Consider the following 22,957-nt stretch of genomic DNA (forward strand, 5'->3'; position numbering starts at 1 on the left):
TAAAATGCCACCGTCCTTCTCTATGAAGGATGCAATAACTTGGATCAAAGTTGAAATCATGCCGTCCTCTCACCAAAGATAATTCCAGTGCCAATTGTTTGAAGAATTTGATTGTCTATATTATGTTTCTCCATGGAAAAAAATAGACTAATTGAGCTACTAATAGTATTGTCAAATTGAAGTGTACCTTGGAGGTACTGTACATTTTCTGCTTATACTTGGGAGATCCATAGGTGATTGGACTGAGATACTTTTACAAAATGTATTTATAAGAAACTGGACTTGGTTATTAGCCCACTGATAGGAGAATAGGTCATTAGTTCAGCTTTGTGTTCTGTGGTATTTTTACATGTTTAATGTTACATATTATTCCCATTATGCCTAAATTAATAACTTATTCCTTCAAATAAAGTTTTGTACAAACAAATTCACTGCACTCGTCTGTACCTAACATCAGAGACAACACAACAGCCTTTAAATGACCCATAAGAGATTTCCATAAAAGTGTAGAGGAAAATGTATTTACAAAATACAAATGTGTTATTGGGGCTTTAATACTTTGTTGGGTCATTGTTTGGTTGAAGCCCAGATGGAGTGCACAGTAATTAGAGCAATTGGACAATACGTTTAATTTCTTAATTGATTTGATTCAGTAACATCCTCTTTCCTTCTAAAAATACAATTCATTTCGAGTTTAGTGGTTTTATGCATATACTCAAACACACAATTCATATTTCCCAATGCTGTAACATCTAATGTAAAAAGTAACATATCAAAATACTGCTTGTTCCCTCAGAATATATATTTTTTTTAAAGACATGGCAAATGTGTAACAAGATGCTGTAGAAAAATAATATTTCCAAGTATAAAATACCATCTTGCAGTTAATGTCTGCAGTACTCGGTGGTTGTGTTGGGGAAGGGGTAAGTAAACAGGGAAAAGTCTAGAATATACTTGGGCAGGAGTTCCCTGAGAAGCTTCTGAGGCATACTGCATAGGTAATAGTGCAGCGTCTCCTTGGTGACAGGCTTGTACCATGTCTGTCGCTCAGGGAAGTGGACGTGTGGAGGTGCACTAATACGCTGTAGCACATAGTCCGCATCACTCTCCAGATGCTCATAGGAGCCAATGAAGTCATAGGACACGGCACATGGCTGACACAGGTTGTAGATGGGCATCCAGTGCTCATTCATGCGGTCCACATCCTCATCCAGCAGGTAGCGCACAAACTCAGCAAAAGTCACATCATCCCCAGCCACTGCTGTATCCTTGGCATGGCCCTTTCTGTAGCGCCTGATGATCTCGGCACCGTACTTCTCCTGGTAGGCCTTGATCTCCCCGAACTTGTTCCTGTAAGCAGAGAGAAGGCGCTCCATAGGTTCCCTGACAAACATGAACTTGAAGTAGTGTTTCAGCCTATAGCGGATCTCCTCAGGCTTCAGGGAGGACAGGAAGAGCAGGTCACTCTTGTGGTTCATCTTGATGTTGACGTCCACGTTCTCTAGAGCCCCACTCAGGACCTTCAGAACCCTCTTCCAGTTGGAGCAGGCCACCTTGGGGACGTAGCAGTAGAGGAAGCGGTGCTCGTCGTTCACCAGGATGTGCTGCAGCAGGGTTTTCCTCTGCAGGGGGCTCAGGGACCACACACTGTGAGGCATGTTCTTCTGACCACACATGGTCCGGATGGTGCGGTTACGGATCTCCTGGAGAATCTGAATGGGGTTTGGGGGAGATGTAAAAGAAATTTAAAACTAAACTAAAAAGAAACATCCCTTTTTCAGGACCCTGTCTTTCAAAGATAATTCGTAAAAATCCAAATAACTTCACAGATCTTCATTGTAAAGGGTTTAAACACTGTTTCCCATGCTTGTTCAATGAACCATAAACAATTCAATAACATGCACCTGTGGAACGGTCGTTAAGACACTAACAGCTTACAGACGGTTGGCAATTAAGGGCACAGTTACAAAAACTTAGGACACTAAAAGATGCCTTTCTACTGACTCTGGAAAAACGCCAAAAGAAAGATGCCCAGGGTCCCTGCTCATCTGTATGAACGTAAAGGAGGCATGAGGCCAGCAGATGTGGCCAGGCCAATAAATTGCAATGTTTGTACTGTGAGACGCCTAAGACAGGACGGACAGCTGAGCGTCCTCGCAGTGGCAGACCAAGTGTGACAACACCTGCACAGGATCGGTACATCCAAACATCACACCTGTGGGACAGGTACAGAATGGCAACAGCAACTGCCTGAGTTACACCAGGAACGCACAATCCCTACATCAGTGCTCAGACTGTCCACAATAGGCTGAGAGAGGCTGGACTGAGGGCTTATAGGCCTGTTGTAAGGTCCTCACCAGACATCACCGGCAACAACGTCGCCTATGGGCACAAACACACCATCGCTGGACCAGACAGGACTGGCAAAAAGTGCGCTTCTCTGACGAGTCGCGGTTTTGTCTCACCAGGGGTGATGGTCGGATTCACGTTTATCGTCGAAGGAATGAGCGTGACACCGAGGCCTGTATTCTGGAGCGGGATCGATTTGGGGGTGGAGGGTCCATCATGGTCTGGGGCGGTGTGTCACAGCATCATCGGACTGAGCTTGTTGTCATTGCAGGTGTAACAGTATAACTTTAGACCGTCCCCGGGCGCGAACCAGGGCCCCTCTGCACACATCAACAACAGTCACCCACGAAGCATCGTTACCCATCGCTCCACAAAAGCCGCGGCCCTTGCAGGGCAAGGGGAACTACTACTTCAAGGTCTGAGAGCAAGTGACGTCACCGATTGAAACGCTATTTAGCGCGTACCACCGCTAACTAAGCTAGCCATTTCACATCCGTTACACAGGCAATCTCAACGCTATGTGTTACAGGGAAGACATCTTCCTCATGTGGTACCCATCCTGCAGGCTCATCCTGACATGACCCTCCAGCATGAGAATGCCACCAGCCATACTGCTCATTCTGTGCATGATTTCCTGCAAGACCGGAATGTCAGTGTTCTGCCATGGCCAGCAAAGAGCCCGGATCTCAATCCCATTGAACACGTCTGGGACCTGTTGGATCGGAGGCTGAGGGCTAGGGCCATTCTCCCCCAGAAATATCCGGGAACTTGCAGGTGCCTTGGTGGAAGAGTGGGGTAACATCTCACAGCAAGAACTGGCTGGCAAATTTGGTGCAGTCCATGAGGAGGAGATACACTGCCGTACTTAATGCAGCTGGTGGCCACACCAGATATTGACTGTTACTTTTGCCCCCCTCCCCCTTTGTTCAGGGACACATTATTAAACTTCTGTTAGTCACATGTCTGTGAAACTTGTTCAGTTTGTCTCAGTTGTTGAATCTTGTTATGTTCATACAAATATTTACACATTAAGTTTGCTGAAAATATACGCAGTTGACAGTGAGAGGATGTTTCTTTTTGTTTGCTGAGTTCATGTAAGACATTTAAGATAATAGTACAATATCACTCGTGTCAATCTAATACCTACACAACATGTTATGATATGCATTCCATCAGAGTAGACCACTAATAATGGAAATTATGTAGCAAATGCTTCCCATGAAATGTTCATGGGCAAACGGCACTTGATTTCTATTAAATATCTGTAGTGCTCAAGCAAGGCCTAACATTTCATCACGAGATGGCATCATGTACTTTTATATAAATAAAATTACTTTGAAGTTATAGCCTACATTATTTGTTTACACAATGTGTCCTGTGACAAAAACATTAATGGAGTAATAAGTCCTTTAGTTATTTGGTTATCATTACATTTGTCGGCCTAATGTATTTTAAAGTCATATTCTTCCAAAACATGTCCAGCCAAATCGAGAGGTGGGCTACTGGGAATCTACACACCGTGGCTTCAATTTACCTGGGATTCTGCGTCCGCAGCTGGATCGAGATTTCGGGCTTGTCTGAGGTAGCCTGACCTCTTGCTGTATCCCAGAGGTGGTGGTGTCTCCATACTATTCAGCATTCCTTTCTCTATCATGAGCAGAAGGCCCCCGGACGCCACGATCACAGCGAACGTCAGCACCGATGGCAAGACAGCAGAGCTGCGGCGTAAAGAGCCGGAATTCACAGTTTTTCTGAAGTTTATCACGGACCCGCTCCTGGCCCCTCCAGCCTTTTTCAGTCCGAAATCTTGGTTTCGCGGAGGCATCATCGATCTCTGAATGATGTCCGTTGGATATGTGATATATTGTTTTTATGAGGAGAAAAAAGTGTGTAAACTACCACGTACACATAATATCGTATTCTCAGTAAGTAGGCTGCTACTACCAAAAATACTCCTGTTCCTGTAAAAAGAAGAAAGCGTCAGTGGGGATTGTGGGAACTGTAGTTGTGGAGTATATTTTGTCCCGCTGGGTTTGGGAGGGAGCAGGGAAGGACTTTACGAATCCTATGCCGACTCCTACTGGAAGCCCAGCCTACCTACAGTTGTAACTAGTTTTCAGTTTATGACTGCATTATGAATGTCTGTCTTTCCAACAGCAGTTTTGCACATTGATCTGATAAAGAAGTAACCTTTTTGTATTATTTTAGGCCTATTTTTTTAGGGTGGTGCTAAATCATTGGAATCGTCTCCAACTATGGAGGCCTTTATGCTTCGTGAATTGTGGAAGCACCCACTCATTGGTCATTTTGCAAGGGCTGGCTCGAGATGCACAAAGAAGTCAGTCATGCCAGTCTTGCCCCACAGCCAACGAACAATAACGGTGTCACGTATGTCCTCCATATATAAATACAGAGAGAGCGCATATTCGTCACATCAAATTTTAGCCCAATATTTGAGATCCATTGCACTGCGACTAATTGAAGTGAGATTTTCTATACTAATATAGTAATCATTTTCAGACCGAATGTGATAGGCCACTTCATTGTGACAGACCGTGAAGACTGTCAATGACAAACAAGCACCTCCACTCCGAATCAAATCAAAGACATATACTATGCCTTTCCAGACATTATTTATACTAGATCAATAGCCAAAGCTATTGTGTGAACATATACTATATAGGCCTAGGCTAGGCAACGATTTGTAACAAACAGGAGAGTGGCATCGTAGCCTTGAGGAAGGAGATCGCTTGTGGACGTTGGGTGATTTTTGTGCCAAGCGCAGCCTCCGCCAGCCACACCCTCACGTGCGTGCAACTGTGCGGGACTCTTTTTCTCACCAGAGCAGTCTGTACGCTTGGCCATGCGTGCTTGTCTGTCGCGAGCACCCGCAGCATCAGCAACACAAAGAGGGTCGATGAGCTGTTAGATTGGAGATACAAGGCGCCGCCGGCTACTTCAAGGCCGATTTGCGGGGGAAACGAGATCACTTATAAGGTGGTGGAGCTTGTTCTTTATTCTGGCATATTTTCTGTCATAAATGGTGTCTTTATTTTCAATAGGCTGCTGACCTTGTCACAGCCTCTCGTTTTCATTGACCTGCTGACGATTGCTCCATCCTTTACAGATGTGTTTGTGCGCTGGAAATGGACAATGTTGTTTTATTTAATTATAAATGCGTGAACATATTTGGCATGGCTCGAATTGCGCCGATAATTGGCTATGTTTCATTTTCATTATCATATTTTCGATGATTGCATCAATTGGATGTTCATCCTACAGCTTTCGTTTGTTGGCTACTGTCTCAATATACAGTAGGCATATTTGTGATAACATATTACATAAAAGATAGATGCTTTGTGTCCATATCATGCTTACATGCGCCTTCTTATAGCAATGTATATATATAACCAAGAATGCAGCGCCTCTGTTATAGTGAACATCTTTACTATGTTGCCGAACCCCCACGGTCTCTTGGGTCCATCCCTGCATCACTTCCATGACGTAGGGCCTACCTGTGACATATCTTATTTTGCCATGGACCCGAGAGATGCCATTATGCATTTCACGCACTATTGTTTCGATCCTTATCCCCATATATTAGATGGAATGTATAAAACAGAAATCATTGTCTCAAACGTTGTAACAACGGGTCTGTGGTGTTTCAGTCAAAGATTTTGGCCTCGTTCTTCAATGCAGCATTTACCGTTATGTATTGCAATTTTCCTTCGATTTTAGTCCATGAATTTAGCCAGAAATTGACATTCAGGTTTATTATCTCTAGTAAAGATACAGTTGGCTGATGCTGCGTTGTCTACATATCAGGTATGGTTGGCTTCTTTCGAGTATCTCATTAGCTTACTCATTGCAGAATGAGCAATAAGAAGATCCAGTAAAGCCCCATGCCTTGATGTGTAGACGTTTTTTTAAAACTGCCCAGCCTTGTTTGTCTCCCAGATGGGGAGCATTGTTGACAATAGACCTCTGAGAGGGATACATATCTCATAGCTCATACATATAACCCTAAATGAGCTCTGAGTGCCTACTTCCATGTCTTAAATGAGACCAAAGTGGTTTGGCAAAAATAATTATATCCCTGCTCAAAGTCTATGGATGTATATGGTTGGGTAGGTGATAAGTGGGCACATAGACAGATGGATGCTCCCCCCCTACTGTAGCACTGAATGTTTGGAGTCATCAAAATGAGTTGCTGCATTTTGTAGCCCTGTAGTCTGTACTGTACCCTTTGCAGTGGGAACTAGAGAAACAATTTCCCAAAGCGTCACTTTCACTGTCAATAATTCATGGGGCAGGGGATACATTTTTTATTTTTTAGAAAGAACATAAAATACTGCATTGGTATTTGGTACCTTGCCACGGTGTAAGGTCCTCCGCTTTTGACAAGTTTTTGTGGTTTCTCAGATACAGTAGCTTAGTCAAGTCGTCTCTTGCTATAGACAGAAATCAAATCCGTTGTCAAAACCATACCGTATTGGTATGTTGTTTGTTTATACATTTGGCTTTGCCATATAAACAGTGTGTACTCCCTGTAATCTATGGGGAGAGAGATTACATGTAACAACAAGTATTGTTGACATACTTTAAGAAATTACAAATGGAAATGTGCTCAAACAGCATCTTTTTGGGAGGATGAGGACATGTCTCTGTGTCACACAGTGTAATCGGTGATGTTTAATCACTTGAATCACTTGATTCCTTCCCAGGTCTGTCCAAATTGTAATTTGACCCTCTGGCCTGTAAATACAGTATGATAGTGCATTTTCACAGATTTGGTTCAAGCTAAAATAGCAGTGAGAGAAAGCATCCTTGAGGGAATTTTAGGAATGAATGAATGGAATGAATTGATATGCATCCTGTTTTCCCAGCGTTGTCAACAAACTACTCTATGAAGGGTTGTTTTTGTCTGCATTCAGTACTGGCTTCCTCTTCCATAAATGGATCTGAGCCATTCCTGTAATAGATTTTATTCCATTTTCACAATTTTATCCATGAGCCTCTTACCACAGCATCCGATCCAATCACACTATTCAAACACTGCACAATTCCTGTAGCACCACATAGTTCAATCCATCAGGACATGACATTCCTGAATAAGAATTGGACCAGTTTTTCATAAAGCACCATCTAACAGCCCAGTCATACTGGAGGAATTTCATTCCGATCAATACACATTTGCATTCAAATTAAAAGCCACATTTTACGATATACGAGCAATGGCTGCTACTGTATGACTGAGAGTCATCGCTGCAGGCTGTTGATAAATCTCCCTGCTCGTATAATGTTAAATGATTTAGACTTATTTCTCCTCACATTTCCCCTGTGTGTGTGTGTGTGTGTGTGTGTGTGTGTGTGTGTGTGTTTTGTGGGAGTTTCTATTAATAAAGCCAGTCAGAGAGCAGTGAGTCTTTGATGTGTTATACTGCTGTAATGAAGCCAGCCTCCAGGCTGGTAAAGCCCCATCATTACCATATCCTTATGAGACTGCCGTGTGATAATACTGCCAATGCTCTGAGGGGCTTTATAGGTGACTCATACAGGCCTATTAGGCTGTAACGCGACACCCCATTATGCTGCTGGAGAAGACCCTTCTAACTTTGAAATAGTGATGGCTAGTCGTCTGCTAGCCAAATACAATAATTTTTTTATCTGATGCGATTACTGTACATGATCTCAGATTACAATACAATGTATTTCTCAATAAAACTTGTATAGCTTTACCCTAATATAACATTGGGATTTTAGTCCAATAAAGCCTCATAATTTTATGATCATCCAATGATATCTCTTTAGACCTAATGGTTTCTAACCCTCTCAGATTTTTATAATCCTATACAATTGATCTTGTGACTGTTAGAACCCTCTGACAACATCATGATTCCACCAGACTACTCTATGAAGGAGTCCACAAAGACTGCATTCCTCAAGACTGCAAGATGGGTCTCCTGACATTAGGGAAGTGCTCTGAGATACTGCTACAACACGAGACCCACTGTATCACATGTACTATAATAGGCACACACACAGTTACACACACACATGTTCAGTTCATTCACAGTGATCGGCTTTGTGTGTGTCAGCCAGTTGAAATTACAAAATGCCACTGTTCTCCTCCTGCACTGGCAGATCAGGCTAGGAAACAAAGTATCACTTTGTGCCTCCTTAGGCTCGCAGCAACTGGCACAGCAGCAACTGACACAGCAGGAACTGACACAGCAGGACACCCAGCGTCTCTCCTATCACAGGCTGACAGGCCACCCCTTACTCACGCCCTTCACTCAGAGAGACACCTCCACTTAAACATGAACGTGTCTACACACAGTCCCACAGACAGGTCTATATGCATGCAAACATACTGCAGATGCCATGTGCCGACAATCACAACAAATAGCCACTGCGTGCACTTGCAGTCTTAACATTTGGAAACAAAAACACACGGTCACATGCAAGGGGTACACACACGGACACACTCAAGCCCTCACTGCATCTGCGCAACGACACCTGACTCCAGGTAATGCCCTAGTTCCACAGTGACAGCAGGCAGGTTGAACGGCCACGCGCACACACACCACTCGCATAGAGATACAGTATCTCTGCACACAGACACAATAGCAGCAAGGTAAGACTGCATTCTTACACAGTAACAAACACTATTTCTCTTTAAACATCCATTGTGTCAATTGTAAAGTACATGTCCTGAATGTGTAGTACTGGAGCACAATGGTAGAATGATATAATTACTGTTAGCTTGCTCCTGACGGAATTCAACTTGTAGCAGGTTGGTGTAATGCTCATCACCCAAAAACATTCAATCATATTTGAATGGAACAGCATTTTACATTTCTTCCTGGTAAATGAATAATGCTATACTGTATTGTCCAAGTTTATAGGATGCAAATATGCTTCAGTGGGTAACATTAACAGTTTGCACATGATGTGTCAGCCTCGCATCACTGTGCCATTGTGAGATGGCAAGTGTGAGGGGGAAAAAAGGCCAATTTGTTTAGTTTTTTTGTTATTGCATGGCACAGGATGGAAGCCTATTACCTCACTAGTGGTCAGTAGGGTAAGTGTAACCCTGTTGGTCATGTGACTGCTGCTTTGTGTATCTCTACGCTCTGTCCCACCATCCAACCTTGTCTCCTCTGTCTTCTGCTACTCTTCACATCTAGACTTCAATTTAGTCCATCTTCTGTTTGATCCCTTCTATCATCCTCTTTTTCACTCCAACTCCTGCTGTCATATTATAGCTGATGTTGTTGCTCTCGGTTTTATAGATGATATATTCTTGCATATGGTAAGACTTGCAGTATGGTGACAGGGAACATCATCTGGCCATCATGTTCCTGTCTCTCATTGTGACGTCAGCTTCTATGTGTTACGGAAGCAGTGGTGATAGTTGAGTCTTCCTTGGAGTGAGGAGGGACAAGCCTCTAGTGGTAGATCCCTTTGGCGTCTCCTTCGGTTCTGATTTGCCAAGACTCTGTTGCCATGGGAACCTGTGGTTGCTAAACTTCTGATATTTTTCATCAGAGGATGGAGAGAAGAGAGAGTGAGACAAAGAGAGGGGTAAATGTGACAATAACAACCCTGTTGTAATGCATTGCAGACGTTATTGGCACTCTAGTCAATAACAACCAATATTCTGTAACCAACTAGAGGCCCTGACCTGAATCTATGGATTCTATGTCCTTGTCCCCCACGCCCACCTTGCTATGTAGTACTACTTATTAGGTTTGCTTCTTCAATATAAGGGACATTTGTAATCCAATTAAAAACTTGCCTTGAGGCTACAGTTATCTGCTAAAGTAAGGGAATTTGGCTCCAACCCTCATCCTCATCCATACGTTCAAATACCTTAGTTGCCCTCCATTTCATACCTGATCGCCATCCTATATTTTTAATAACAACCCCAAAGCTGCTGTTTATCTTTCTGTTTGTATTTTATTTCCCTTTGTTTCTCCCAAAGCCGCAGAGAGAGGAAGCAGCAGCAGCAGCAACGCCGCTGGTCTGGGTAAAACATTGTGCAGAAGGGCAGATCGATGTTCCCTAAGGTTTTTCTGCAGTGGTGCGCAGCCCTGTCAAGTTGTGCCGCTAAAATAGGTAAAGGGTTGCACAGTTCCACCTCGTCTGTCTGCTTCGACAACAAGCTGTTTACGCTGTCAAGCTACGACACTTTAGCCAACCCATTGCGCTATTTATCATGGCACTGAGCTATGCCATTGAGCTATGGCAGTTAGCTGTTAGCTGTCCCACTGTGCTTATGACAATGAGCTGTGCTATGAAGCCATTGCACAGGGCTGTGTCACAGTGGAGTGATGTTGAGCTCTTCAGTGGCTACACAGCAGCTCCACTGCAACACAGCATTGTGATGCTATGCCACTGTCACACTGTGTTGCAGCTGTACCCTTGTCAAAGGCATCTCTCTCTCTGCTTCTGCAGAGCACATGGCCGCTCCTCGTGCTTCTCTCATCCCATCTGCAGCTCTGCTCTCAAGTCTGTCTACCACAGCATAGACAGACAGGCACACACACACACACACACACACACACACACACACACACACACACACACACACACACACACACTGCCATGTAGACACATGCGCAACATACAGTGGGGCAAAAAAGTATTTAGTCAGCCACCAATTGTGCAAGTTCTACCACTTAAATAGATGAGAGAGGCCTGTAATTTTCATCATAGGTACACTTCAACTATGACAGACAAAATGAGAGAAAAAATCCAGAAAATCACATTGTAGGATTTTTTATGAATTTATTTGCAAATTATGGTGGAAAATAAGTATTTGGTCAATAACAAAAGTTTATCTCAATACTTTGTTATATACCCTTTGTTGGCAATGACAGAGGTCAAACGTTTTCTGTAAGTTTTCACAAGGTTTTCACACACTGTTGCTGGTATTTTGGCCCATTCCTCCATGCAGATCTCCTCTAGAGCAGTGATGTTTTGGGGCTGTTGTTGGGCAACACGGACTTTCAACTCCCTCCAAAGATTTTCTATGGGGTTGAGATCTGGAGACTGGCTAGGCCACTCCAGGACCTTGAAATGCTTCTTACGAAGCCACTCCTTCGTTGCCCGGGCAGTGTGTTTGGGGTCATTGTCATGCTGAAAGACCCAGCCACGTTTCATCTTCAATGCCCTTGCTGATGGAAGGAGGTTTTCACTCAAAATCTCTTGATACATGGCCCCATTCATTCGTTCCTTTACACGGATCAGTCGTCCTGGTCCCTTTGCAGAAAAACAGCCCCAAAGCATGATGTTTCCACCCCCATGCTTCACAGTAGGTATGGTGTTCTTTGGATGCAACTCAGCATTCTTTGTCCTCCAAACACGATGAGTTGAGTTTTTACCAAAAAGTTATATTTTGGTTTCATCTGACCATATGACATTCTCCCAATCTTCTTCTGGATCATCCAAATGCTCTCTAGCAAACTTCAGACAGGCATGGACATGTACTGGCTTAAGCAGAGGGACTCGTCTGGCACTGTAGGATTTGTGTCCCTGGCGGCGTAGTGTGTTACTGATGGTAGGCTTTGTTACTTTGGTCCCAGCTCTCTGCAGGACATTCACTAGGTCCCCCCGTGTGGTTCTGGGATTTTTGCTCACCGTTCTTGTGATCATTTTGACCCCACGGGGTGAGATCTTGCGTTGAGCCCCAGATCGAGGGAGATTATCAGTGGTCTTGTATGTCTTCCATTTCCTAATAATTGCTCCCACAGTTGATTTCTTCAAACCAAGCTGCTTACCTATTGCAGATTCAGTCTTCCCAGCCTGGTGCAGGTCTACAATTTTGTTTCTTGTGTCCTTTGACAGCTCTTTGGTCTTGGCCATAGTGGAGTTTGGAGTTTGGCTGTTTGAGGTTGTGGGCAGGTGTCTTTTATACTGATAACAAGTTCAAACAGGTGCCATTAATACAGGTAACGAGTGGAGGACAGATGAGCCTCTTAAAGAAGAAGTTACAGGTCTGTGAGAGCCAGAAATCTTGCTTGTTTGTAGGTGACCAAATACTTATTTTCCACCATAATTTGCAAATAAATTCAGTAAAAATCCTACAATGTGATTCTCTGGATTTTTTTTTCTCATTTTGTCTGTCATAGTTGAAGTGTACCTATACTGAAAATTACAGGCCTCTCTCATCTTTTTAAGTGGGAGAACTTGCACAATTGGTGGCTGACTAAATACTTTTTTGCCCCACTGTACACCCATATGGTCAGCTCAGCTAAAGCTTTTCTACTCACACACCCAAAATATGCCCAGGCACATACAGTGCCTTCAGAAAGTATTCACACCCTTAACTTTTTCCACATTTTGTTGTTCTACATCCTGAATTTCAAATGTTTTGTCACTGGCCTACACAAAATATCCCGTAATGTCAAAGTGGAATTATGTTTTTTGAAATTTGTACAAATTAATAAAAAATTAAAACTGAAATGTATTGAGTCAATAAGTATTCAACCCCTTTGTTATAGCAAGCATAATTAAGTTAAGGAGTAAAAAAATAAAACATCTTAACCAACCACATAATAAGTTGCATGGACTCACTCTGTGTGCAATAATAGTGTTTAACATGATTTTTGAATGACTACCTAATCTCTGTACCCCACACATACAATTCTCTGTAAGGTCCCTCAGTCGAGCAGTGAATTTCAAACACAGATTCAACCACAAACACCAGAGAGATTTTCCAATACCTCGCAAAGAAGGGCGTAGATCAAAAAAATTAATAAGCAGACATTGAATATCTGTTTGGATGGTGAATCAATACACTGAGTCACTGCAAAGATACAAGCGTCCTTCCTAACTTAGTTGCTGGAGAGGAATGAAATCAAGGATTTCACCATGAGGCCAATAATGACTTTGAAACAGTTACAGAGTTTAATGGCTGTGATAGAAGAAAATGTAGGCTGGGTCAGCAACATTTTAGTTTATCCACAATACTAACCTAAATGACAGTGAAAAGAAGGAAGCCTTTGCAGAATTGAAATATTCCAAAACATGCATCCTGTTTGCAACAAGGCACTAAAGTAATACTGCAAAGAATATGGCAAAGCACACAGTGTTATATTTGGGAAAAATCCAATGCAAAACATTACTGAGTACCACCATCCATATTTCCAAGCATAGTGGTGGCTGCATCATGTTATGGGTATGCTTGTAATCATTAAGTACTGGAGAATTTGTCAGGACAAAAAAGAAATGGAATGGAGCTAAGCACAGGCAAAATCCTAGGGGAAAACCTGGTTCAGTCTGCTTTCCAACAGACACTGGGAGATGAATTCACCTTTTCAGCACAACAATAACCTAAAACACAAGGCCAAATCTACACTGGAGTTGTTTACCAAGAAGACACTGAATGTAACTGATTTACAGTTTTGACTTAAATCTACTTGAAAATCTATGGCAAAACTTGAATATGGCTGTCTAGCAATGATCAACAACCAACTTGACAGAGCTTGAAGAATTAAAAAAAAAATCATGGGTACATTTTGCATAATTCAGGTGTGGAAAGCTCTTAGAGACTTACCCAGAATGACACATTATGTAAATGAGATATTTCTGTATTTCTTTTTCAATAAGTTTGCAAAAATGTCTAAAAACATGTTTTCAAATTGTCATCATGGGGTATTGTGTGTAGATGGTCGAGGACAAAATATATATTTAATACATTTTGAATTCAGGCTGTAACACAACAAAATGTGGAATAAGTCAAGGGGTATGAATATTTTCTGAAGGCACTGTACATCCATAACAACGCACATACTGTACACGTATGCAAACACTCATACACACTTCCACACCAATTACATGAAAACCGGCATACACTAACACAGTCACTACTGCCTTACAACCAATAGCATACTCTCACCCATATCAATACACACAATATACACATTCCCTCTTATACATCTCCACACGTGATTGCTGGCTCCTTGTCCTGCCCTAACTATAGTCAGTCAGGACAAAGAGCCATTGTTGGCGAGACATTTCTGAGAGGCTCTGTCAGACCCTGTCACCCTCAGAAAGGAGAAGCATGTAGCAGAGAGAGTACAGCACGTTGTTGATCTCACTCTCTGTCTATCCCTCCCTCGTGCTCTCTCTGTCTCTATCCCTCTCGCTCCCTCTATCTCTACCCCCCTCGTCTTTATATGTCTGTCTCTATTTCTCCCCATCTCTTTCTCAGGACTGTCTCACCATGCCAGGCTTCTGGCCCAAGTGCTTCGAATTTTACACACCGTGTGTTTCCACTGTACATCTGAAAATCTGTGGCTCAACAACGTGATGGTGTCTAGAGACTGACAGGTGTTGGATGAGAGGTGTTGCAGCCAGAGAGCCATGTGTATGATGGAGGTGTTGCAGCCAGAGAGCCATGTGTATGATGGAGGTGTTGCAGCCAGAGGGCTATGTGCATGATGGAGGTGTTGCAGCCAGAGGGCTATGTGTATGATGGAGGTGTTGCAGCCAGAGAGCTATGTGTATGATGGAGGTGTTGCAGCCAGAGGGCTATGTGTATGATGGAGGTGTTGCAGCCAGAGAGCTATGTGTATGATGGAGGTGTTGCAGCCATTCTCTGGTGCAAGATAACACCAGCATCTTTCATGTCCATACATTATGTTTCTTAAATGGTGTCTGTTAGAAGTGGCGGTGGTCTTGGTGGGTGTACCATGTGGTTTTGATCTGAGGGAGCACTGCAGTCATGTGTGACGAGTATTATCCACGTTGTGCTTACGTGGAGGGTCTGTAATCAAATGCAGGGCTGGAGCAACAAAGTGCTTCCCTGCTGGGTTAACACATTATTCACAGCTGCAGTGGGGCGAGGAGAGGAGGAGAGGCAGAGGGAAATTATACTGTGAGTATCCTGTGATTTTGTTCAGTTGGGATTATATTGATTTGAAAGGTGCGTTAGGTGTCATTTGAAAGGTGTGTTAGTGTCATATAATTGCAAAACTTTTTCCAGCTATCTTGGGTGTGTGTTTGGCTTTATAATAGCAGTGATGTTTGTACACAAAATGTGTGTAGCACAGTGGTCTCTGAGCGGTTCCCCTTGCCATTAACAAGCTAGTCACCAAGGGACTCTCCGAAATAGGGGAGAGAGGAGCATAGCTAGATAGAGGAGAGCAAGGGACAAGTGTGCCATTCAAAGTGCGCCCTTTGCGTGAACTCTCATGTTTCTCCCTTCACTCAGTGAGTGCTGCTCTGTCCACAGCATTTTCTCTTTTTCTTTCCTGACAAGGGACTCTCCCACTAAAGACAACTACAACCCCCATGTTCACTCCCTTTTTCTCTCACCACAGACAAGGTGTGCCGTTACCATGGCTACGGACGCCAGTGAAACTCATTTAGAGGTAACCGTATCCGAAAGCCCAGGTAAATAGGAAAACAAGAGTGATTTTAGACACAGCCTTAAAGAGACAGGACTTAGACTAGAATGAATGATGACGTCAGGATACAACGAGGCCTTTGTTGGGTTACATTTAGAGCTCTCTTTAAGTGTCTCTTTAAGAAAGGCATGGTGTGATGATGTGTAGTACAGTAACTGATATCAAAAGCTTTACATAGGCCTGTCTTAGATGTGTGTGATGTGCTAAGGCCTCTGCGTGACCCTATGTGTTCTCTGCACTATGCTCCCGCTCGAAGAGCTGCTCTTTTATCTCCTATTGATATTTACCATGGTGAACTGATACATTCTGAATTGATTGAATTGTCAGGACAAAAACAAAAGGGATGAAAACAACATGAATCAGGACAGCGAGCAGTAAATGTCAGTAGACTGTTGATATACGAGCTACGGTAAATAACAAAACTGGATCAATAGGATAATATTAGTTGACTATGGTTCAGGCCTTGGTAAATCAATACACGGCCCACATCTCTCCACTTTATGCTCGGGCTTTAAGCATTTCCTTTCTCCATTCACAAACAGTCTAATGTAATGTTGCGCTGTAGTTCAAAATGTTGGTATGTGTTGGGAGCAGAATATTAGTAGTAATAGCTTTACTATGTACAAGATGTTTTATGTGGACCATTCATAGACTTAACCCGGGAGTCAGCTAGCTAGAGTAGACGTGTGGAGTGCTGCTGAGTGTTCTACTCTGCAGAAAACTTGTCCTTTACAGTTTCACGCATGAGTGTGTGAGCACGCCAGAGGCAGTGAGTGCAGTATGGGCCGGCTAGCGAAACAGAGCAGAAGCAGTGCAGGACAGGTCCTGATGCTGGGAGAGCAGAGCACATTGTGGGGAAATAGGATATCAGTGCCACAGTACAATAACACTCAGCACTTCCACAGAGGGAGTGAGAAACAGTCTGACAGTCAGAGATAAATAGGCTCGAGAAGCTCATCAGTTTACTCAATAACACACGCTAAAACACAGAGGCTGAGTCCAGTAGACTCTCAGGGTTGGCTCAGTCAGCAGTCTGGTTCAACAGACTGGCACACTGTTGACATCCTGTTGGTAAACGGTTGGTGCACTGTTCTGTTAAGGCCTTTCTTTTTCTAAATTGCACCATTGTTAATAAATTATAAGGTAACACTAATTCTATGATTGATTTATACCACTGATGTGGTGGATTGGATATGAGGACAGATTATGATTTGGCTGAGGTCTTGGTAAAGGTGGACATTTTGATAAGATTTACATGGTCACGAGTGAAGAGTCAACATACGGTATAGTATTTGAATCACTAAGGATATATGGATGTAGTTGCTGATGCTTTTAGCATAACACACTACTCAAACTCACACAGCTGCCAGAGATGATGATATGGAGTTTACTGTATCATTTCCCACAATGCCCCTGTGCAGCAACACACACTGAGTGAAATCCCACACTGGTTGCTACTTATAGCCCTGAAAGGGATACTCAGAGAGCCCAGAAAGTGTTTGTCTTCACAGTGGTGTAGAGTAGCCTGGTAACTCTAACCCACTTCAGTTCATCACAGGACCTCCCACTAACACACACACAAACACAGTCTTGTATAACTAACCTTGTGGGGGGACACAATTCAGTCCCATTCAAAATCCTAGTTTCCCCATTTATTTAACCTTTATTTAACTAGGCAAGTCAGTTAAGAACAAATTCTTACTTACAATGACGGCCTACCAAAAGGCCTCCTGCAGGGGCTGGGATGACAGATAAAACGTATTAAATAAAAATATAGGACAAAACACACATCACATTAAGAGAGACAACACAACATTGCATAAAGAGAGACCTAAGACAACAACATAGCATGGCAGCAATGCATGACAACACAGCATGGTAGCAACACAACATGACAACAACATGGTAGCAGCACAAAACAGGGTACAAACATTATTGGCCACAGGCAACAGCACAAAGGGCAAGAAGTTAGAGTCAACAATACATCACGCAAAGCAGCCACAACTGTCAGTAAGAGTGTCCATGATTGAGTCTTTGAATGAATAAAACTGAGATAAAACTGTCCAGTTTGAGTGTTTGTTGCAGCTCGTTCCAGTCGCTAGCTGCAGCGAACTGAAAAGACAAGTGACCCAGGGATGTGTGTGCTTTTGGGACCTTTAACAGAATGTGACTGGCAGAACGGGTGTTGTATGTGGAGGATGAGGGCTGCAATAGATATCTCAGATAGACGGGAGTGAGGCCTAAGATGGTTTTTATAAATAAGCATCAACCAGTGGGTCTTGCGACAGGTATACAGGGATGTCCAGTTTACAGAGGAGCATAGAGTGCAGTGTCCTATGAGGACCATTGGTGGCAAATCTGATGGCCGAATGGTAAAGAACATCTAGCCACTCGAGAGCACCCTTACCTGCCGATTTATAAATGACGTCTCCGTAATCTAGCATGGGTAGGATGGTCATCTGAATCAGGGTTAGTTTGGCAGCTGGGGTGAAAAAGGAGCGATTATGATAGAGGAAACCAAGTCTAGATTTAACTTTAGCCTGCAGCTTTGATATGTGCTGAGAGAAGGACAGTGTACCGTCTAGCCATACTCCCAAGTACTTCTATGAGGTGACTACTTCAAGCTCTAGAGGTAGTAATCACACCTGTGGGGAGAGGGGCATTCTTCTTACCAAGCCATATGACCTTTGTTTTGGAGGTGTTCAGAACAAGGGCAGAGAAAGCTTGTTGGACACTAAGAAAGCTTTGTTGTAGAGCTTTTAGCACAAAATCCAGGGAGGATTTTAACCCCTAACCTTAACCCGAAAACCTTAACCCTAAACCTAACCCTAGCTCCAAACTCTAACCCAAAAAACTAAGCTTAGCTCCTAACCCTAAACCTAATTCTAACACTAATTGTAACCTTAACCCTAAACCCCCTAGAAATAGCATTTCATCTTGTGGGGACTAACAACATGTACACAGTATGTCGACAACAAAAAAAGTGTACTATTCTAGTATAGTTCCACACACACGGACATAGATACACACATAGCTGCTCGTACAGACACATGGCCGCTCATAAAGACCTAAGGGTCGAAACCTTGTAACAATAAAATCACCTGGGAGCATGAACAGCAGCGTTTTCCTTGTTATTTTTATGAATTCAACCATAACTCCAGCACATACAAAGGGTTAGTTGGCCACACAAGTACCTGGATGTGCGTATGTTCCTCAGCTTTTGCTCATGCAGACACACATGGGAACACATGCACTGATCCAGGAAAACACACCCCCTAACCACCCCTGATGTGGGAATGTTTCGATTATATGGCTTAAAGTTGATATCTGACGGGCAAGGAAAGCTAACAAGGCGATAAAGATTGGAATCAAAGGTCCTCGTCTTATCTTCAATTCAACACTGTGGCATTTAAAACTGCTCTGTTGCCATGACTCAATCATGACCAACTGAAATCATGCCCTATCAGTGTGAGCCAGTGGAGGGGTTTGCATCGTCCGTGGTTGTGTGGTAGGTAGGTACACTATGATTTATGTTTTGGACAAAGGTAATTTACTGAATCAATATTTCAAGCCTGGATACTGGTCTATAATTCACATGGCCAATACCAGCAAAAATTATATTGTAATCATTATGTTGTTATAGTAGCAGTAAGCAACTGCCTTGTAGATAAATGAACAACAAGCTTCCTTGTCCATGAGACTTTCTTGTCCATAAGTGCATTATGAGGTTAGGTCTCAGGGTGCGAATCTCTAATGAATTTTGTAGAGAGAAGAAATTAGATGTACACTGTAATGTGTCCTTTACACACTGACATTGACATTTCCAGAGATAAGCTTCGGCACTCAGGGAACCGCATTTTATAATCTGATAAACAGGAAATTCTCTTGAGCATAGCTGTCAATGTCATTTCCTGTCTTCGCTGTAGTAGAGCTTCATCATTCAATATTATAGTCAGGGATTCTGTAGATATCATATTAGTTTGTTTTGTTTGTGGCCTAGCTGATCTGGTGTGCTAGCATTCTACCACTTGGCAGATCTAAAATGCTCTGTGGGCATGCTGAGCACCAATGATCACATTAGGAGCTCCCTACACTTTAATAATGTTGCATTTCCACTGAGGATTTACCCTAGTGTTTTACCAAAAAGCCTCAGACTTTTGTGTTTCCACCTCCATGGCCCGGCTCCTGGGACTCATGGCCTGGCCTAAGTGGACCTGCACTATCTTGGACCTGCACTATCTTGGCATAATGGATCATCAAAGAATTGGCATATACCTTTTACTCTTACAGAATTTCCATGTGGGAAAGGATATTGGAACTTTAATCAAAGCCTATTGGATGATAACTTGTTTTTAACTAGAACAGAATCATTTGTAACTGACTTTTTCCGACATAACATAGGTACAGCAAATCCCCTTATTGTAAGGGACACTTTTAAATGTGCCTTCAGAGGCCATGCAATTCAATACTCATCTTTAAAACAAAAGCAATTTAGGTCAAAATAGTTCATATTAACAAAGTAAAAAGGACTAACAGTACAGAGAGAGAGCAATAGGGGCACAGAATACGTTATAGAAAAAACAAAAAGGAATAGAGGAACTTATTCAAGAAAGATCAAATATAACATATTATTAAAAAAATTAAGTGAACTGGATGGAATATGGGAGAAGAAAAAAATGAATCTTCAACATAGAAATGCAACCAAAAAGAATTGACTGAAACTTGTTACGAATGATGGAGTCACCCATGATTCATCAAACTATGTTTTTAAAGAGGAAGCTAATTATTTTAAGCATATGTTTTCATTTCAGTCTCCTCCATCTTCACTAACTGAAGTTAATTGTATGGATTTTTTTTCTGTTAATAATGTAACATTAACAATTGTGCAGAAAGACTCATGTGAAGGCCAAACTACAGAGGAGGAACTTATTGATGCAATTAAAGCATTTAAGTCTGGGAAAAATCCAGGGATAGATGGCATATCAGTTGAGATATACCAAACCTTTTTTGATGTACTCAGAGGACCATTTTAACCACTCCTATAAAAATGGTAGATTATCAGATACTCAACCAGGTCTGATTTTCATAACTTCTGAAACAGGACCCAAGTGGTAAATATAAAGATCCAGTCCATTAAAAAAAAATGTAGGCCCATTACAATTCAGTGTTGTGATGCAAAAATTCAGACAAATTCCATGGCGTATAGAATTAAAAAGGTGTTAAAAAAATGTTGGATATTATTCATCCTAATCAGACAGATTTTTACATGGACAATACATTGGAGGTCATATAAAACAAGTACTGGGAAAAATAGAACATTATGAAAAATCAGGGAAACCAGGCCTGGTATTCATAGCTGACTTAAAGGCTTTTGATAAAGTACAACTGGAATTGATATATAAATAGCTGGAATACAGTGCATTCAGAAAGTATTCAGACCCCTTTCCTTTTTCCACATTTTGATACGTTACAATATTATTCTACAATATATATATATTTTAAATCAAATCTAATCAGATTTATTTATATAGCCCTTCTTACATCAGCTGATATATCAAAGTGCTGTACAGAAACCCAGCCTAAAACCCCAAACAGTAAGCAATGCAGGTGTAGAATCATGGTGGCTAGGAAATACTCCCTAGAAAGGCCAAAACCTAGGAAGAAACCTAGAGAGGAACCAGGCTATGAGGGGTGGCCTGTCCTCTTCTGGCTGTGCCGGGTGGAGATTATAACAGAACATGGCCAAGATGTTCAAATGTTCATAAATGACCAGCAGGGTCAAATAATAATAATCACGTTGGTTGTCGAGGGTGCAACAAGTCAGCACCTCAGGAGTAAATGTCAGTTGGCTTTTCATAGCCGATCATTGATGATCCTCATCAATCTACACACAATACCCCATAATGACGAAGCAAAAACACGTTCAAATGTATGCAAAATCGCAATGTTCCTATAGTAAACCCTGAAATAGACACGTGTCAACGGGCTCATCATTTAAATAAAAAAAATGCTTTCAATTCAGAATTTTAACATAAATATAATCATCTTGGGATTGTCCTTAACATTTCAGACTGAGCTCAGAAAACATTCAATTCATATTTATTCATCTTTGACATTTCTTTTAACAAATATTGTCATGTGACAGGGTTGAGACTAGGGTGATGGTTGAATACTGTAACAGGGTTGAAGAGACACATCGGTTTCTATATAAACTAGTTTAGTTTACTATCAAAATCCCTTCAAGATTTACCCGGAAACATTGCACTTCATTGGATGCAACCATGTAATAAGGACATTTAGATATATTTAGAACAATCTGGTTTTTATTAACCAAACTGCAGTAAATATCTAAAAACGATTAAAAAAACATCCATCATTAGAGTAATTAATAACATTCAACACGTTTCATCAGAAAAGTTCAACGTGTCATCAAACTGTAGGAACATTTTCCAAGGGCATTTAGAATGTTAGAACAGCTGTAACTACAGCACTAGTGTCAGCATGACTATCCTTCTTCTCAGGAGCACCATAGTCACTCATTCATGGTTTTCTTCCTGAGAGTCTGGCCCACACGTCTCTCTCAACCTCTACGTGGCGGGATGTCACACGCTGTGGGGGTGGTATCATCTCAAGGACTTCATCAAACTCATACCAGTGGATGTCGTCTCCAAAAGGCCAGAAAAATGTTTTTGGTCGTACACGGTGCATACATTTCACTTGCACACTCATTTCATCCATGCAGAGGATGAAGCCTGGATAAAGGTCATCATCGTATTCCACTATACACCACTGCCTAAGAAGACCTGGATTTCCCCACTGGATTTCGTCCACAGGTTGTGGATGATCCTCATTGGCTGGCTGTTCTGGAGCAGCCAGTACCTTCTGCCTGAAACTGAAGTAGTGTGTGTTAAAGCATGTACAGTTTCGGTCCTTCTTTGTTGAACAAAGGCAGCTGACATCACGAGACATCAGTTCACCAGGAGCACGGGTGATGACCTGGTGTATTCTCATGGTGGAGGGCACCGCTTTTATCGGGCTTGACATCATCTCCATCGCACGTTCGACATCGGCACACTTCACAAAGAACAGCTTCCCTGAGGTGTTTGTCTCACGGAGGGCTTTGTAAAGCTCCTGTGCATCACTGATATCACGGCCTTTAGCCACCAACCTGACGTGTTTGTCTCACGGAG

General features: G+C 42.3%; 3 protein-coding genes across 8 annotated transcripts in view; 2 read left to right on the plus strand and 1 right to left on the minus strand.

The window, feature by feature from the left end:
• cep135 (centrosomal protein 135) overlaps window positions 1–421 on the plus strand; it is a 17,375-nt gene extending 16,954 nt beyond the window's left edge. For all 3 annotated transcript variants that reach the window (XM_024418967.2, XM_024418957.2, XM_024418976.2), the window contains exon 24: window positions 1–421. This exon is cut by the window's left edge and continues 163 nt beyond it. The gene's annotated coding sequence lies outside the window, so the exon portion shown is untranslated.
• Window positions 422–536: 115 nt separating this feature from the next.
• chst14 (carbohydrate (N-acetylgalactosamine 4-0) sulfotransferase 14) lies at window positions 537–4,332 on the minus strand. The gene is made up of 2 exons (XM_024418990.2): window positions 3,884–4,332; window positions 537–1,712 (listed from the first exon to the last, which is right to left on the minus strand). The coding sequence occupies exons 1-2, from the start codon at window positions 4,175–4,177 to the stop codon at window positions 885–887; spliced, it is 1,122 nt and encodes a 373-aa protein (XP_024274758.1). The 5' UTR covers window positions 4,178–4,332; the 3' UTR covers window positions 537–884.
• A 670-nt stretch (window positions 4,333–5,002) lies between these two features.
• The window catches only part of cracd (capping protein inhibiting regulator of actin dynamics), a 28,745-nt gene continuing 10,790 nt past the window's right edge, over window positions 5,003–22,957 (plus strand). For 2 of the 4 annotated variants that reach the window (XM_024419011.2, XM_042320415.1), the window contains exon 1: window positions 5,004–5,346. Coding sequence is in view for 1 of the 4 variants with exons in the window: in XM_024419003.2 (XP_024274771.1) it covers window positions 10,410–10,470 (61 nt within the window). In the remaining 3 variants the exon portion in view is untranslated. Of the gene's footprint in view, window positions 5,347–10,336; window positions 10,471–19,208; window positions 19,276–22,957 lie in introns of those variants that run through there. The other 2 variants (XM_024419003.2, XM_024419020.1) reach the window with 2 other exon arrangements.

This window comes from Oncorhynchus tshawytscha, linkage group LG01 (genome assembly GCF_018296145.1).
Source record: "Oncorhynchus tshawytscha isolate Ot180627B linkage group LG01, Otsh_v2.0, whole genome shotgun sequence".
NCBI classification, from domain to species: Eukaryota; Metazoa; Chordata; class Actinopteri; order Salmoniformes; family Salmonidae; genus Oncorhynchus; species Oncorhynchus tshawytscha.

Excerpts from the sequence above, each read along its gene's own strand:
- chst14 (XM_024418990.2), bottom strand. The coding sequence starts at position 4,177 with ATGATGCCTCCGCGAAACCAAGATTTCGGACTGAAAAAGGCTGGAGGG. Across the intron at positions 1,713-3,883 it reads CTGCGGACGCAGAATCCCAG|ATTCTCCAGGAGATCCGTAA; the intron begins GTAAATTGAAGC and ends AACCCCATTCAG.